This window comes from Danio aesculapii, unplaced genomic scaffold (assembly GCF_903798145.1).
Source record: "Danio aesculapii unplaced genomic scaffold, fDanAes4.1, whole genome shotgun sequence".
In the NCBI taxonomy this organism is placed as follows: Eukaryota; Metazoa; Chordata; class Actinopteri; order Cypriniformes; family Danionidae; genus Danio; species Danio aesculapii.
In genome coordinates, this window is record NW_026613660.1 from 5,189 (window position 1) to 22,827 (window position 17,639).

Sequence of the window (17,639 nt, forward strand, 5' to 3'; positions counted from 1 at the left end):
CAAAATGCATTCTGTAACTGCATTTGAGGATGGAGGGGGAAAAAGGATAGTGGAGGGGAGATTATTGTGGGTGTCTTTTTCCACTTCAGCTTAGGACTGTGTGGTTATAATTTTAGATGTGGGAATGAAGGGCTGCATGCTGAACTCATTTGAGGGAAGGGCCAGTCGTGCGCCAGAGAGGTCGTGGTTAGCATGGGAGGGGCACAACGTGTACCATGACATCTTTTCTTTTTTCTATTGTTTCCTTATTTTTCATCTCCCTAACCGCCCTTTCTCCTTCTCTCTGTACTTGCGGAGATTCGTGGCTTTTGCCATCTCGCTGCCGTAATGCACATTATAAATATCCTTTATAGCACAATGGTCTTGGAAATCTGCTGGTGAGCACTGGACAGGCCCTTTTGCTCAGGATGGTACACACCCTTTACTGCTTCTGTGGTAAAGTGATCAGTAAAAATTTAATGACACCATAAAAATAAAAATGCCATTGATTTATCACAGCGCTTGATGCAACAGTAGTAAAGCCGCTTTAGACCGCTTTCTTTTTCATGTCTTCAAACAAAAAGCGTGGTGTTATGCATATAAATTCTTTCTCTCGATAATTTGTACGTAATGCTGTGACATATAAATTACCCAAGTTACAACCCATAGGTATATAAAACATAGTATATAAAATTTAATGGAAATCCATTGTGCGCTGTTTGAAGTTTTATGTTCTTATTCACTTTCTCAATTACAGACTCCTAATGTGCACTGTAAACAGTGTCACTGTCTCCAGTGGATATCAACGCTTCCTAGGCATGAATGAGCTCTTTACCTCACTCCATTAAGTTAGACCCGAGACACTGAAGTGTCTAATCTCATTTTCATGTACAATAGCTCTCATCCGGGTCATTCTTTAATTATTGCCCTGGAAAATGAGCAAGTTTAGCGCCTAAACAGTATTTAATGAAACTCTGTGATGGATGCTTCTTGTTCTCCAAACTGATGCTTAATGATCATGACTTTATAAAAGGAGATGATTGATCAGAGAGAGCCAGCTGAGCGGGGAGAAGGGATGACACTACAAGTAATTTATAACCTCCCCCCCTTCCCTCCACCATACACACAAATGCACACACTCTGCAGTTGTTGGGCCCTTCCCCAGTGGACAGTCCACAGCGCATCGGCCATCGCTCGTGCGACTAATCGCACATCAGTCAATTTGTCATTGGTGCTGCGCCTCTTTCATTAAGTGCAATAATGCGCTCTGGTGATGAATACAGCAGCGTTGGAGGCTTCACACGGAGCATGGCACACCAAGCTAGCTCTCCAACTTATCTTTACAAAGCCGCCTGGGCCCAGCGGGGACTGCTACATATGTCATAATTAGAAAACACTTAAATAAGCAAGGCAGAGTCAAGACGGGCAGCCCTTAATGACAGGCCATAAGCAGGTAGTGGTTAATTGTACATCAGAATCACTCAGATGGTCATAAATAATGATTGTTCCATCAAGCGTGGTGGTGGGAAATTGCGGCTGCTCTTCTCTCTGTCCCTTTGATGCTTGTGCCATGTTTTGAGTAACAATATTCGTTTTCTAAGAAACAAAGTAGGTAAATGATACTTGTTTTTATATTTGGATGAAGTGACATCAAATAGGCAAAGGAAAGTTATATATAAATTATTGCAATTTTTCTCAAATGTGTTATTTTTTGGCAGCACATACTGTAGCAGTGTTTATTGTTTTTATTACATTATCTTTATTTTATATTTTGTTTATTTAACATTTGTAAGATATTTAACAAAACAGTACAATACCAATAAAAAGAAGAAAAAAATAGTACATAATAATTAACAATAACCCCCACCCCCCAGAAAAAAAGATGGATTGTCTGTTACCATATATATATATATATATATATATATATATATATATATATAATATATATATATATATATATATATATACACACACATACAGTTGAAGTCAGAATTATTAGCCCCCTGTTTTTTTTTCCCCAATTTTTGTTTAACGGAGAGAAGATTTTTTTTTTTCAACACATTTCTAAACAAATGCCAACTGACCTAGCCGAGGTTCGAACCAGCGACCTACTTGCTGTGAGGCGATTGTGCTACCTACTGCACCACCATTTTACTTAATCTAGTATTAGAGAAGTGAAGGTGATGCAAAACTTTAAAAACTTTTCTTTATTCTCGACAGGGCTTTTTTCCAAGATCTCATCAGCCACTTTGATTCAAATCAATGGCCCAAGCTGTCTTAAAGTGCTTAGTGTATATTGGTGCATCAAAAGCACAAACACAGCATTACAATTTCTTTATAATGCACACTAGTTTAAATGTCTTGAGTTTGTTACTTTTTATGCTTAATTTTAATGCTTAAATACAATTCTTAGTATAATAATGCTGTTAGCAGTTATGGTGATTAAAATTAAACGAAAAAAAAAATTTGCAGGTTCAAAATGTGAAGTGTAACATTGATCTATTTTAAGATTATAAATGCTGTTGTTTTAACTTTTGATCAATTTAATGCATTCTTACTGGAATAAAAGTCAATCGATGGATAATTACATTCTTACTGAGCCCAAATTTCAGAATGACAACTGTAAACACTAGTTAACTGCATTTAGAACCATGTTGCAGGTGGTTAGCGGACTTAATAGAAGCTTTCATGCTGAAATACCTCACGCGAACGTGCCTGAACTGTTTAGTGAATTTGCCCCTTAGTGATAATAAAGTCTGTTCAAGTGACAACAGCAATAAGCACAGAATCATCCCAATAATCCTCTATTTCATGTGCTATTGACAAGTTGAGCTGGAGTGATGAGCTTGCCGTGTGAAGAGCCTCCACGCTCCACGGGCTCCCCAGTGGCAAAAAAGAACAGAAAACAAACAAACGAGCAAAACGGCCAAAGCAGCGCGGCTGAAAGATTAATGTGTACGTCGTATCTGTGTCTGCGTCTGTGGCAGGGGAGCTGTTAGCATTGTGTTGGGAGGCCCTCGGAGTGTCTGTTCAACCGTGTGTGATAGGCATTCTCTAAAGAAAAGACAATTCAAGCACACCTTTTGCCTGAGATTGAATGCACACCCTGGGAGAAGAACAAACGCTCTGGGGCCAACTCACCGTAACACGCTTTGCTTTTAGCATCTTCCTGTCTCGTTCGGAGGGGGGAAAGATTACTTGTATCATGCCGAGTCAAAGTGTCCATCTCCTCCTTGAGTCTTTAGAGAGAGCGAGACGGGCCTCCGCTAATGCTCAGCCGCACTCACGGCAGAACTAGGTCATTTAACAATGGGCCCGAGCAGCGGTAGGCCCTCTTCCTCTGCATAATACATTAAGTCTAATGTGCTGCAACCATTCAGCAGGGCCCCCAAAAGCTGTTATTTATTCTGTAAATGCACACGGACATGACATTTATATTGTCGCACCGGCGAAGAATGACAGGGATTTATTGTGCATCAAGTGCGACATGATGCCAAGTTTAATACGAACAGAAAGCAACACGACAAAAGGGAAAACACGGCATGTTCCTCCGAGCATGAGCCTTGAATAATGATAGACAGGGAGCTCAGGGCAGCAGAGACAGGGGCATGTACTGCAAAGATAGAGAGCGCAAAAGAAAAAGAAAAAAAGCTGAACGTTTCACTAGAGGTCCCAGGCTGCATTGTGTGCTCAGGATCTTTCAGTGTGTTGTTTCTAAATCCTTTTTAGCAGAGTGTTCCAGACTCTTATCGGTACAAGTCCCTGCAGATGAAGACAGTAAGAGACTACAGCTGTGATAAAAATGACTTGACATGGGCCCGTCAAAATACACACGTTTGTGCACCTTGCAGTACTAAACTGAATCTGTTTTGTTTTTTTTGTTTATTTGTTTCCACGTTTGTCTCTATCCATTCTTAGTACTGTTTTTATTGCTTTTATTTTATTTTTTTCAGTAGTTGCACCAACTTTTAATGTAGAGAACATGGAGACATAAATGCAATTTTTTCTATCAAACTTTTAAATACATTAGTAGGAATCGGTCCAGAAATGATGATCTGCGTGGCGGGCGAGGTGCGTTGAACAGTCTTGATCAGGCTCCTGAAGTCTCTGTTCAGAATCTCCATCTCTATCAGCGCGGTGTTGTTCGTCCTTAGCAGAATCATCCTTAACACAAGCACCGGGAAAGCAGTGAGTGCGTACGTTGTTACCTTAAGTGGAAGCAGCGCGAACGTGGCAAATGGTGGAATCGCTGATGACTGCCCTATCGCGACCCATCTCGCAGAAGGGGTCGAATCGGTTCTCCGTGGGGATCTTAAACACAAAAGAGGTTTTTTTCTCTTCACTTGGTCAGATGGTGAAGTTTTTTTCCTTGCCACTATCACCACTGGCTTGCTCGGATCAAGACTTGTGGCGCTGCGCATTGATGAATTTGCTCTTCAGTGTTTGGATTTTCAGCGGTGAAAATTAAACCACACTGAACTAAACTAAACTGAACCTCAACTCTGAAATCTGGACTTTACTCGAACTACGTTAAGCTGCTTCGACACAATCTACATTGTAAAAGAGCTATATAAATAAACATGAATTGAATTGAATATGGCTTGTTCTATCTTAAAAGAAACTATATTTTCTTTCATGTTTTGCAGGAGAGGTCTCATTATGACAACCTGAGTCATCACTTGAGCAAACTTGGCGAAGATGGAAAGATTGGTCATAGAGTCATCGACCTCACCAGGCCAGAAGATTTCGAGGGTAAGTATCACCCTGTTGTGCTTCTAATCATGCATGGTTGCTCACAAAATTCAGTTTCCTTCTTTACACCCTCGGAGAGCATTGCCATCTTAGCAGGCACACAATGTCATAAGACGTTAATTAGGTTAGATTTAGGTCGTGATGTCAAGTGACCAAAACTCAAGGTCTAGCCAACGTCTAAGGACAACGTGATTTCGTTGTCTAATAACGACATCAAATGATGTTGATGTTGGGTGGATTTTAGGTTGTGTTGGAAAGTGACCAAAATACGATGTCGACCCGACGTCTTAAACCAACGCCGTATTGATGTCAAATACTGACATTTATTCGTCAGGTATGGCAACCAAAATCAACATCTGATAGACGTCATAGTGGTAACATCCACACAACGTCAAGCTGTAACATCACTACACGTTGATATTTGGTTGATTTTAGGTTGAATGTTGGACATTGACGTCAACCTGATTTTCATTCAAAACAAAATTCAAATCCCAACGACGTTGGGTTACAATGTCAATCTGATGTCATTTTGTTTGTCCCGTGCCTGCTGGGATGTTTCTAAACATCAGTCTCAGTCTGAAAGTGTCAAATTTGACAATGCATTGCTTCATTATTTTGTCACATTTCCTGAAAAGTAGCAGATTTAGAAAGTTTCCATCTGACAGTGACATAATGATACTTGCTCCTTGACCACAGTGAGGAATGAGGTCAGGTACAGTTCAATCACGTGATCAGACATACAGGATTCCCCAGTGTCAGGCTGGTTGTATTCAGTTTTTCACAGCCAGTACTTGATGACAAAGCACTGAGACAATGCTGGCCCTCTTCCAGGGCCAGACTGTGTTGCCAAAGCTCTTGTTTGGATGTGTTGGGTGTGGAGGTGTCAATGCTGATAGAACTTCCACGACAAGGCGTCAACTTCTTTTGTTACTGTGTTCATAAACAGGGGCTTATACTGTATGCACCAGTGATTTTCTTTTGTAAAAATCAAACAGTTTCCATAGAAACTCTACAGCCAAGATATGCATGTAAGAATAAACATTTTAATTCGACTTCCAAATAATGATGGGTATTGTCTTTTTTGTTGTTTAAACAATAAGGCTTGAAAAAGCCTCCCCGTCCACAATAGATCAGTTTCTAGTAAGATGATCAGCTTTGCATAGCTCTGTTTTGTTTATGAGCTTTCTAAAGCATAAATTATTTATTTTGGCTGGGTAGAACTCAAATGTGTAATAGAGGTTAGAGATGCAGTTTTTCTAGTCTGGCAGGGTCTGCTCTGACCAGACCAAGCAGATTCCCACCAATAAGACTGTCCCACCCTATCTAAGATCAGTGAGAAGCTGGGTCCTCCAACACGGTGGGAACACATCTCCTTTGGGCTCCTGAGCAAGGCTGAGGACACCCAGTTGCACTTCCTTTTAAATCCTAAGTGGAGGTGAAGAAATAGTCCCATCAGTTTATTCCCAGTACAGACAGGATTAGAAGGCCGCAGAGGTTTCTCTTCCCAGTGGACAGGCGCCACTGTGAGCGCTCAGAGCCATCCGCATCTCCATCTTCCCACAAACACATCGAGATGAAGGATGTGAACGGCATTTTATGATGATACGCCCCACATTAAATAGTCTCTTTTACAAGCAGAATGTGTTTACCCGTTGGGAAACATGAAGTGTTTACTTGTGTATTTGTGTGTTTAGAGCCTTTTTTTGAAACAAATTCCATTCCTCTCCCTGAACATTTGAGGAATGTAAGCGCTGTGTATGTGATACCTATGCGTTTACAAAAGCAACCCTTCATCCTTTTTATTCTGTTTATTTGCCTCTAGTCTTTGTTTTATTGTGCCGTTGGTTCACAAGCTTTGGGGCTTCGTCAATAAAGCAGCTATTTTTCTAATGCACTTTAAAGATTTATCAGCTGAGTAGGAAAACTACCATTGAGAATTAAATTTCCTGACACTTTAACAGGGCAAACAGACTCGTACAGTAACTGCCATCGAGAGCAGAGGAAAATTACTGAGTGGGTCTGCAACGGTGGCGTTCTTCCGTATACGGAGGTCCTGCCTGCTGAAAAGACACGTTATGTTGGTGAAGGCCTCGGGGTGTAAAACAGCTCTCTGTCACGGCTGCAACTCGTAGAAAGCTTTAGGTTGCTTGAACTAATATTTGTGAAGCATGCAGCAACCAAATTAACAGCTGCCAAAGCTCTAACGAGAAAGAGAGGCCGTTGGAAAATAACGGCGGGGTATGGAATAGATAGAATTTCCTTCATTTCGCAAAAAGCCACGAGGCCACATGCATCAGCTCACCACAAAGTCATTAGGTCTTTTTAAGCTCAGATGAAAAACATTAACTAATACCACAAAGGCTTTAGTATGGCCCCTTTGTTCATTCACATATGGTAGAGTATAAGTTTGTTTGCCGAACGGGCGGGTCTGGGTCGTGCGTGTGTTTAAACTGTCTCTGTCAGACGGGGGTCTTAGCAGAACAAAGGGTGTGTTGAGAGATTCCTGGGGCAGGAAGTCTAGGTAATATCGGCACACTTTTAAGACAATGATTGCCGAAATGAACGAGGGTCTCTTTGATGAAGTTTTTTCAGATGATTGCCTCTCTCTTAAAAAAATTGTAATCATACCTTGAACTTGCCAGACATTTGGCTGGTAGGTAAAAATCTTTTTAAAACACACACATACACATACACGCACACGCACACGCACACTCACACACACACCACACACACACAGTGGGAAAAGGAATTTAGCATGGCCCTCTTCAAGACCTTGCAACATCCAGGGCGAGATGCATGAGAAACAATAGCTTAACGAAACGTGCGCTAGCATGTTGTGCTTTTGTCCATATAAACACTTGTGCACAGAGCAGTATTCCAAAAATCCAGCTGGGTGCATCCAACAATTGGGATGTTAAAGTGGTGGGCTTATATCACGTGTAAGTTATAATGGTTTAATTAGCACAATATGAGTGCTGACATGAATGGGAGTGTGTAGTTTTGTATCATATCTGCCTGTGCGCGTTAGCAGAGACTCCCATTGTCAGCGCTGAATACCTTGGGGAAAGGCGTCTCTTTCTTTATTGGATCGTCCACAGAGGGCCTGGCAGGATTGCGTGATTGTTGCTTGTTTCTCTGAGCGGATTCTTGTGTGACAGTCTGTGTGTGCCCTCAGAACAAAAGGCTAGCTGCAGAGAGAGCCTGAGAGGCTCAGCCTTTTGGCTCTGTTCCGCATAGCATCGAGTCTGGGCCTGCTGCAGGCAGGTGTGCCGGGCCGCAGGGCCCCTTCGCTCACACACCTCCACGCGAGCGCTCTCTCTCTCTTTCTCTGTAATTCATACAGTCCCCCCTCCGCTCTCCCTCCTGTTCACCGGGAGAGACAAATTAAATGGAGATTCTTGTATCGCTCTGTCATGTTGGGCACTGGGTCTCATAAATCACAATAAAGTCGATTAGAAGCCTCCTGCCGTCTCACCCCCCCCACCACCCTCTCACACCTCGGGGGTTCTCCCGTGGCATCCCGAAACATCTGCATTTATTTACACAATAACACACCCTAACTAGGTGCTTCCTAAAAGAGCCGCACAGGGGGAGAAAACGTCAATTAATGCTAATTTGTAAATGTCAGAGGCATGTAAGCTTTCTTATTAAACAACAACAAGCAAGAGGGAAAAAAGCAGAGGGTTTGTAAATTGCATGTTGTGGATGTGGGGTGACGTCGCGCGAACCGACCTCGCTGCCAACTCTTTTGGCTGCTTTGATTAAGGCACATCATGATTGCAGTGGGGTGGGGGCACAGACCACCCGTGTCTGCAAGCGGGGCTCTGTGCCAGGGGCCGCCGCTTGTCTCGTCCCGCAGGAGCACCGCCACTCTCTCAGTCGTCGGCGCTCATTCCTGCGGTTCTGCTCAAATGACTGAGAGCGCTGAGTCTGTGTCTGCTGACGCACTACAGCAACAACAGGGCATGAGATGATTATTACAACCAGCCCTGGTCCCTCTCGCCCTCTGGAAACAGAAAAATGGATCCGATCTGCAATTTAAAGTCCAGCTGCTGGTTTGCTGCATGTAAGCCGCTCACCTTCTGTCTATATCTGCATGCATGCCAGTATATAAATTGCTGAATCAGTGTCAGTGGTGAAGTAATGGCACGGGGCGAATCGTAAATTAGAGCCGGCCATCCCCCCCTCTCCCTGAACAGACAGTGGCGGTCGTGTCTGGGCGAGGGTAGCCGAGCGAGCGTTGGCAAGGTAATGAATGCCTTCATCTGGCCCCGGCAGTCAGCAGATTGCCCAGCGTTGATGGATACTGTCAGCCCTACGCCACACTACATTTCATTGCACAATAAACATGGCTGTCAAAGGCAAAACAAAGTGAAATCAATTTATCCTGCACGGTGAGCGCGTGCTAAATGAAATTAATGTACTGTGCGGGAACGCCATTGCCGTATAATCCCGATGGAAGGGGTCGGGACAAGGCGTCTGCTTGCAGCACGTTTGGCGGGAAGAAGTTGTGCGGAGACGAGATCAGAGAGACCCTGACTGATGCACCGTGACTATGTAGAGCTGGGCAGCCAGATAAACAGCAACACTTTCTGTATTATTATGATTGTTATACATGACATGCGTACCCTAAATGGATCTTTTGCATCCTGGGCAAGGCTATGCTGCCAGCAGGGCCTGGAAGATAGAGCCTCCTGCTGGCTGCCTATACTAAGACTTTGTCTCTTTGAGCGCCAGAGAAGGTAACTCTCCACATTGCTATTTTCCTGCTCCTCCTTCTCTGAGCAACGCACTGCCCTCAGAATCATCTTGTTGTCCTGGTGCTTTAACAGCGCTGCAGTGCCAAGATCCATTACTTATCTGGAGATTTTATTTTGTTTATCAACACCAGTGATAATAGAAATCAAAAGCAGGTAGCGCGTGCCAAGACTTGAAGTTTCGGGGTCCTAATGAATACACATCACATGTGGATGATGAAATATTCATGGCTGATTCCAAGCCTTCTTATCCAGTTTTTGGATCATTAAAGATGTATCGTAGCATATGGGAAGGCTTTTTTTTGTTTGTTTTATTTTTCAAGCCTTGTTTATCAACATGTTTTGTTTGTTGAAATATTCATACAGCTTTTATTTAATTCTTTCACATCTTACATATAAAAGGAAGCAAATGCGCTTGCAAACAGAATCATTTTCACTCTGCTGTACAGTTAAATACAGAAACTGGGGGACACACATGCTGATTGTGAATGGCCTGATTGAGAAGTTGCACTTCTTCAAGTCTGGTTATCACACTTGTGCCAGGCCTCAATCACTAACTTTATATATGCATGTATGTGTATTACCTCTGGTCCTATTTTTAATACAGAAACTTTTTCTCTTATCATCAAAAGTTTTTTCGCTTGGTCTTCCTCTTGTCAGACTCTGTATGTTAACACATTTAAGCAAACATTCGGAGATGTGTTTTTTTCAGGCACTGGCCCTCTCTCCGTATTTTACCTCTCTTAAACACAACACCCTCATGCCACATTTCTTATTCAGAACATTACTGTTATTACTTTCAGCAGGAGGAAACGTTACGACAATCACCCACAAATGCATGGATGCTTGAATGTACGAAAGCTGCGACAAAATATTTAAAAGGCATTATAGTCAGGGTCCTCCATGTCTGGTTTAAGCTAGTTTTCACTCATCAAGAATCCCTCGACCAACAATGCCGTCTTGTTCCACTACTCCAAAACATGGGCTTCTCCCTTCCCGTTTTGGGTATGGGCAGTCTGGAGTGTGAGGTATGGCCTCTCAGATCCCCAAACCCAGCTTTTCTGGTTCAGCTCCAGTCACACTGATGTGCTGATGGATGCTCTGCACTACTAAGTTGATTAACGGTTTGCACCCGCTCTCTCCTTCTTCTTGCTCTGGTGTTCCTAGGGTGTAGGAACTGAATGGCTGTGCAGATAAACCACATCAGTATTATTGTTGGCCAACAGGAGGCGCCAGCACTACCGAGGCACGGGTCTACAGGGAACCCCGGGGAAGGAACAGCAACGAACCTCACATCAAACGGCCCATGAACGCCTTCATGGTTTGGGCCAAAGATGAGCGCCGCAAAATCCTTCAGGCCTTCCCAGACATGCACAACTCCAACATCAGCAAAATCTTGGGTAAGTCGGAGCCCTCAAATCAATCACAACCAGCAGCCATGGCTGTCCTTTCCGTTTCGTTTGGGATGATGCCACGCTCCATAAGAATAAACTGAACTGGTGCCTGGGGAACTATTGTAGAGTGCTTCAGAAACTGTTGAAAATGTCTTTGCTTGTTTTGGATCACCCTTGCCTAATAATCTTTTTAACACAGCAGTTCTACTTACTGATATTATTCCGTTGGAGTGTATAGTCAAAGAATGATTGTCTATAGCTATGTTTCCATTCATTTTTAGAAATCATTACCCAAAGTAAACTCAGTATTGGATAATTATAATATTGCAGCATGTTCATCCCATTGTTCATAGCTTTCAAAATTGTCACAAAATAGGAATGGGAAATATATTGGGACTTGAGTCAAAGTCACATGAAATTTGTTGATGTGCAACAAGAAATTTCAAATACATTTGCATGGTCTTTTTTGGATTAAAAAAAATAATTATATGCCCAGCAAAACAATTTTGTATTTAACAGACGTCTAATAACATCTAAATGTAGACACCTTGGCTAAAACAAGGCTAAACTTGGACTGTCTAATAACAAATTTTATTATTAATTTCTGTTTATTTGATGACTAGTCTAATTTGACTAGCCAGTTCTTGGATGTCAATTAGATTTTCACTGACAGCCCAAATTAGCCTTGTTTTAACCAAGACAACTGTGTTTGGACGTCTATAAGCCCCGTTTACACTGCCAGTTAAATGGGACCCAATTCCGATCGGATCTGTTCTATGACCGTGTAAATATGAAAAAATAGATGCATTCGGATATTCAAAGCTCGGTTTCAGGCCTCCTTCATATGTGGAAATAAATCAGATATAAATCGGATTGTGACAATGCGACTATCAGGTAAACAGGCAGATCGGATTTATAAGGCATTCCTTTTGTACGTCATTAAACTTGCGACAATATGGTATTTCCTTGCGGTTTAATGACATAGAAGAGCGTGTGTGGAGACGCCGACGCAGTAAACAACAACAGAGGGTTTGCTCATCCTAAAATTTCGAACCCACTGCTCCTCATTAAAATTCCCACCAGACCTTAGATCTCTCTCGTACCCACAAATTCCTCTGAATGGTGGAGGACACCATATATAAACCATAGGCGCAAACTGCAATATCGACCCTTTCCCTTCGCCATAAAATCATTTTAAAATTGGGCGAACTTCGCATATTTGCAGAACTAAAAGCAAGACAGTGTTTTCCATTGTGGCTAGTGTGGTGCAGATGCTAGAACCCACCTTTACACATCTGTAACGTCTTAAATTGTAAATCATAAAATCATAATTAAAAGAAAGTGTAAACGGACAGGCAAAAAATCACATATACCGTAGCAACAAATCGGAATTGGGCATCAAGACCTGACAGTGTAAACGTGACCTTAGACATCTTTTAATAACAAAAAATGCTTGCACAATTTCTTATTGTCCTAAACTAAAAAAATAAATGTATATATATAAAAGCGAAGCAGTAGCGCAGTAGGTAGTGCTGTCACCTCACAGCAAGAAGGTCGCTGGTTTGAGCCTCGGCTCAGTTGGGCATTTCTGTGTGGAGTTTGCATGTTCTCCCTGCATTTGCGTGGGTTTCCTCCGGGTGCTCCGGTTTCCCCCACAGTCCAAAGACATGCAGTACAGGTGAATTGGGTAGGCTAAATTCTACATAGTGTATGTGTGTGTTTCCCAGCGATGGGTTTGCGGCTGGAAGGGCATCCGCTGCGTAAAACAAATGCTGGATGAGTGGGCGGTTCATTCCGCTGTGGCGATCCTGGATTAATAAAGGGACTAAGCTGAAAAGAAAATGAATGAATGAATATATATATATATATATATATATATATATATATATATATATATATGTAAATACAATACCATATTCTTTATGTATATAAAGACACTGGTTAATCAGCATAAGTTAGAACAGTAGCAACACTAACCCTCTGATGAGGTAAAGGGAGGGTTTGTTTTTGCCTAACTGTTTTGGATCAAAACCAAAACGTACAAGACTAAAAATAACTGAATTGCTGCATTAACTGAGAGGGGGAATGTTATGTTGATTGACTGATATTCCAGCATTAAATATGCCGGACCTTGAATTGCACAAATTATGCAAATGGATATTGCCATGCCAGTTTTTCCCCTCCTGGCAATCAATAGACAAGCATCTCAGCATTACATAGCTAAACCTATGCTGTGAATAAGATGTTCAGGCTATTACCACACCTGCCTAATCTTCTTTTGCAAGTAATTCCACACAATGCAATGCATCTCAAACAGACGAGCGCGCTTAAACTTGATGGTGTGCTGCCCGCGGGAGCAGCTCAATTAGATGGATTTAGTGGCTGTCACGTGGGCTGTGTTTGTCATGAAAAATGACAGGGCTAAATGGGTCTTGTCCCCCAGTCCAGAGAGTCAATAGATCACAGCAACTAAAAGTCCCGTCAGCCTGTATGTTCTGAAGGCTGGAGATATTTACTGTCCTGTTGTTTCCACTAATGCAGCAACGGTAACAGTCACGATTTTCACTCCATTCACAAAAAGCAGAGATGACTTTAGAATAATTCAGATAAATTGTTGCTTTCAGACAGTAAATTATCAATCAGATTTGGCATTATCTATTTAACAGAGGATTCTGTGGTGATTCATACACAATTATGGGGCTTTGGGACATGATAATTAAATGTGCCCTAGTGGACGCTTCATACACAAATACTAACATTAAAGTCATACAGGGTGAAATGAAAACAGAGGTATTGGTGTGATGTCAGATTGCCTTATATTTTGGAATTGGGTATAAAATTATTATGGAACAAACGGATTGTTGGGAAAGCAACCCAAAGTCTGACAAGATTTGATCTGACAGAGTGACTCTGTCTGTAACAGACAAATATAACGTGTAGTCTGAATGCAACTTTAAGCTCATTCTTTGTCTAGAAAAAGAATTAATAATAATGTAATAATCATGTATAACTCCTAACTTCTCATCTGTGTTTAACAGGATCTCGCTGGAAGTCCATGACGAACCAGGAGAAACAACCGTATTATGAAGAGCAGGCACGGCTTAGCAAGATACACCTGGAGAAATACCCCAACTACAAGTACAAAACCCAGACCCAAGCGCACCTGCATCATCGACGGCAAGAAGTTGCGCATCAGCGAGTACAAGCAAATGATGAGGTCACGGAGACAAGAGATGAGGCAGTTCTTCACTGTGGGGTAGGTCCATGACCGAAAATCAAACCTTCAGAAACAATAGCAGGCGGCAAACCAAGATGTCCTGCCCTATGTTAAACCCCCCCGTACACTGTTAATAAAGCCAGCTTAGAGCTCTCACAATAGGCAGGTACGACTCCATGCCGTGTGCCAAGTCCTGGTCTAAAGCCAGTGACCCTCTAATCAGGTTGATTGGAGTAATTCAGCCACTTAGCTCATTTGTCACATTACATAGCCCTCGCACTTAATTTTAACATCCGCTTCAAAGAGCAGCGATCGCCGCCTTTGTTGCCTACACGCTCCCTTTGTGATTATATGCTGCGGTAAATTTATTTTTTCCTCAGAAGAGGGGAAATGCACTGTCTAGCCCTGGGTTGAATCCATTGACAAAATAGTATTTTCTTTCAGCTGCTTGAAAGTAGTGGTTTATCATATTTAGACCGGTAACAGAGGGCAGCGGGACTCACGTAGCCATTATTTAGGATATTAGAGTAGAGTATGAATGTAGAGAGGGCTGCAGGGCAGATGTTTGGAGCTCAACGCTATAATTTACTGCGTGTGGTGAGTGAAGAAAATGCCTGCTCCAGGTGTTTCCACTTCAACAGCAAGAAATACGAGCGCTGGAGTATCAATCAGCCTGTTAAAGATCAGGAGACTGTGTCTCTACCAACCAATTGGCTTTGTCGCCACGAAAGAAATGAGTGTCATTTTCACAATCGTTGTCGCTGATTGGGAATCATTTTTACACAGCTACTGGCTGGGCACATTGCATAAAGGCCTGGAACGAGCTTCGACCAGCACTTAGTTCTGTACATTCTTTCCATTCTCTAATTCCCCAAGACCGTAATTGTCTTCCTTGAGAAGCGTTAAACTTGTCATCTGACTCTTAAAAGCTCTTAAGTGTCTCTGAGCTTTTTAAAAAGTAAAAACACACACCTGTTTATGCTTAAGTATAAATCTGTCCTTTTTTCACCTCTGTATCAGGCAGCAGCCACAGACGCAGATCCCCATCACCACCAGCGCAGGCGTCGTGTACCCGGGTGCCATAACCATGGCCACCACAACGCCATCCCCGCACATGACGTCAGACTGCTCCAGTGCCTCGGCCAGCCCTGAACCCACCATCCCCGTCATCCAGAGCACCTTCAACATGAAGATGGAACCGGGCACCATGGTGCCCAGCGACGCAGTGAACGGAGAGGACGAGATGGACATGTACGAGGACTTTGAAGACGAGCCCAAATCGGACTACAGCAGTGAAAATGACACACATGAGCCGGTCAGTGCCAACTGAGGCCAAAACAGCAAGCGAAGAATATCCTTTTATTAGAGGAAAGACTGAAGAAGATAAAAAGAGAACACAGCGAACAAAAAAAAAAACACGAAAAAAGAAAAACTTGTTTCTGATGATATACGTTTTGGGAGCCAGCATGCAGATGTGGTTCCTGCAGATTTAACAGCTATTGGTCTTAAGTGTTTCTCCGAGTGTGAAACAATTTGATTGTGTTTTATTTTGGCTTTTTTAAATTGTTATTTTATTGTTTTGTTATTTGTTTTCTTGTGTTTTGTTCATGGACAATTTAGGGTATTTCCTACAACGTTTTTGAATAATAGGACTTGACGATTGAAACATTTCATATGAATGCATAACTCACAGTCTTACTTAAATTCATATGGATTTACACATGTATTTGAATTTTTATTTGAAGCGTACATTACTGTTTTTGATGGGGTTCTATATCTCACTCAGGTATGCTGTACCAGCCAACAGCGTGTGAATGTTTTGAATCAGAACTATTAAAATGAAAAATACAACGACACGTCATTTGACATTTCATAATACGATAAAACTGAAGAAGTCCTTACATTTGCTGAACCATAGAGGGAACGCCTGAAACTCCCCATTATTATTATTATTGTTGTTATTGTTGCTGTTATTATTATTTTATTATTATTATTTACATTTAAATGTCCACATGTGCCAAACATATCATAAGCTTCTTCCAGCTCTTAAATCTTAATTTGAAAGTCTTAAGGGAGAGACTGCATGAGTCTTAGACAATCCTTGCAATCTTATCTACAAAGTCCACTTTTTTCCTCCTTCCTCTCCATTGATTAGCATGTTCGAATGCTCAGGAACTAAGAGTGTCATAGTTCTCCAGGAGGTTTGATGCAGTGATCGCCCGACCACCATCCTCGGTCTTACCCGCTCGCTTCTTAATCACAGTGATTGTAATCAGGCCAGAATGCCAAGGGGCCAAATGGCATCTAATCTGCAGAATTGGACAGGCAGCAAAAGGCAGCTTTGGTGTATTACAATCACAAATTGCTGTTGTACCGTATGTACGTTCTGCTAAAGTCTTTAGTCCTGTTTTACAGGGCAGCAAGTTTAAAGTCTTTTACTCACACTCAAGTCTTGTAGACATTGTAATCTTAACTGACAGAAAATAGTCTTAAATGTGTTCATCATTAAGTCTTAAGAGGACGTTTTGCAATGAGTTAAGGATAAAAATCCCTTAACTAATAACGGCACTTATTTTCCAAATTGACTGCCTAAGGGTACTTGAATTGGAGGTACTTTGGTTTTATTTACATGCATATTCTGAAACGAATAGATATGAAAACGCACAAATACAAATCTGCCATTTTCCAATTGGATTGGATATTTTTGAGCACTTGGAAAAAAACTAAATAACAAATCATAACAAGAAAAAAATCCACACGATTTGCTTCTTTGTATTCAGGCAGTCCTGCAGCTCTACTGAATTATCCAGCCGTTCCGTATCTCAGGCTGTTTTGATGCGGAAGGACGGCCAAAAAGCAGCCAGCGGTCAAGGCCTCGTGTTTTAGGCTTTGGCCCTACCTAAAGTTCCTACAGTGTGCGAGTGCCATTCACCTCCACTCACCTGACCTCTGCCCAGCCTCAAGGGGCTGCCATCTGGCTCCCGGCATCGGCCCGTGCCCAGGAGAAAGGTAGCGAACAATGGAGATGAGGCCCATGTGGTTTATTGTGGCCTCTCTCCATCAAAGCGCTCGCGAAAGGCCGCGGCCAGAAGCAGCCACGAGGTGCTAGTGAGCAGATGGAACAAGTAGATCAAGCTGTGGGGGATTATTAAAATGACTGACGAGTCGGTATCATCTGAAATACGCCATTATTAATGCATGAGTCCCGCTATTTTGCCTTTGCCCTTGAACCTGTCTGTTTCATGGCTAACCCAGAGATTAGAATAGACAGGAAATGTCAAAGCGAGGCTGCTGGTCACTGCATTACCTACCTCCAAGGTCTAAAAGGTACCGATGGCTATTTAGCGCTTACTTTTCCCAGCATTTGACTCTATTCAGCGCCCCTTTTTGAAAAGCATTTACTTCATCTGTAGAAGTTTCAAGCACTTCTTTAGAAGCTTGTATTTGTACCTTTTTATTTCATTGCTTTTGTTTCAGTTTGTTGTGATTTATTTTATTTTTACATAAGGTACAATACTTGGCTGGGTGTCCCCTGGCATC

At 42.2% G+C, this 17,639-nt stretch overlaps 1 protein-coding gene across 1 annotated transcript; it reads left to right on the forward strand.

Annotated features, from left to right (window-relative positions):
• The first annotated feature begins 1,239 nt into the window (after positions 1–1,239).
• Positions 1,240–15,672, forward strand: LOC130220139 (transcription factor Sox-6-like). The gene is given in 7 exon segments (XM_056452525.1): positions 1,240–1,335; positions 3,709–3,756; positions 4,626–4,731; positions 10,715–10,888; positions 13,921–14,024; positions 14,026–14,138; positions 15,120–15,672. Coding segments are annotated over 7 exon segments (951 nt in total). The 3' UTR covers positions 15,430–15,672.
• Positions 15,673–17,639: the final 1,967 nt, after the last annotated feature.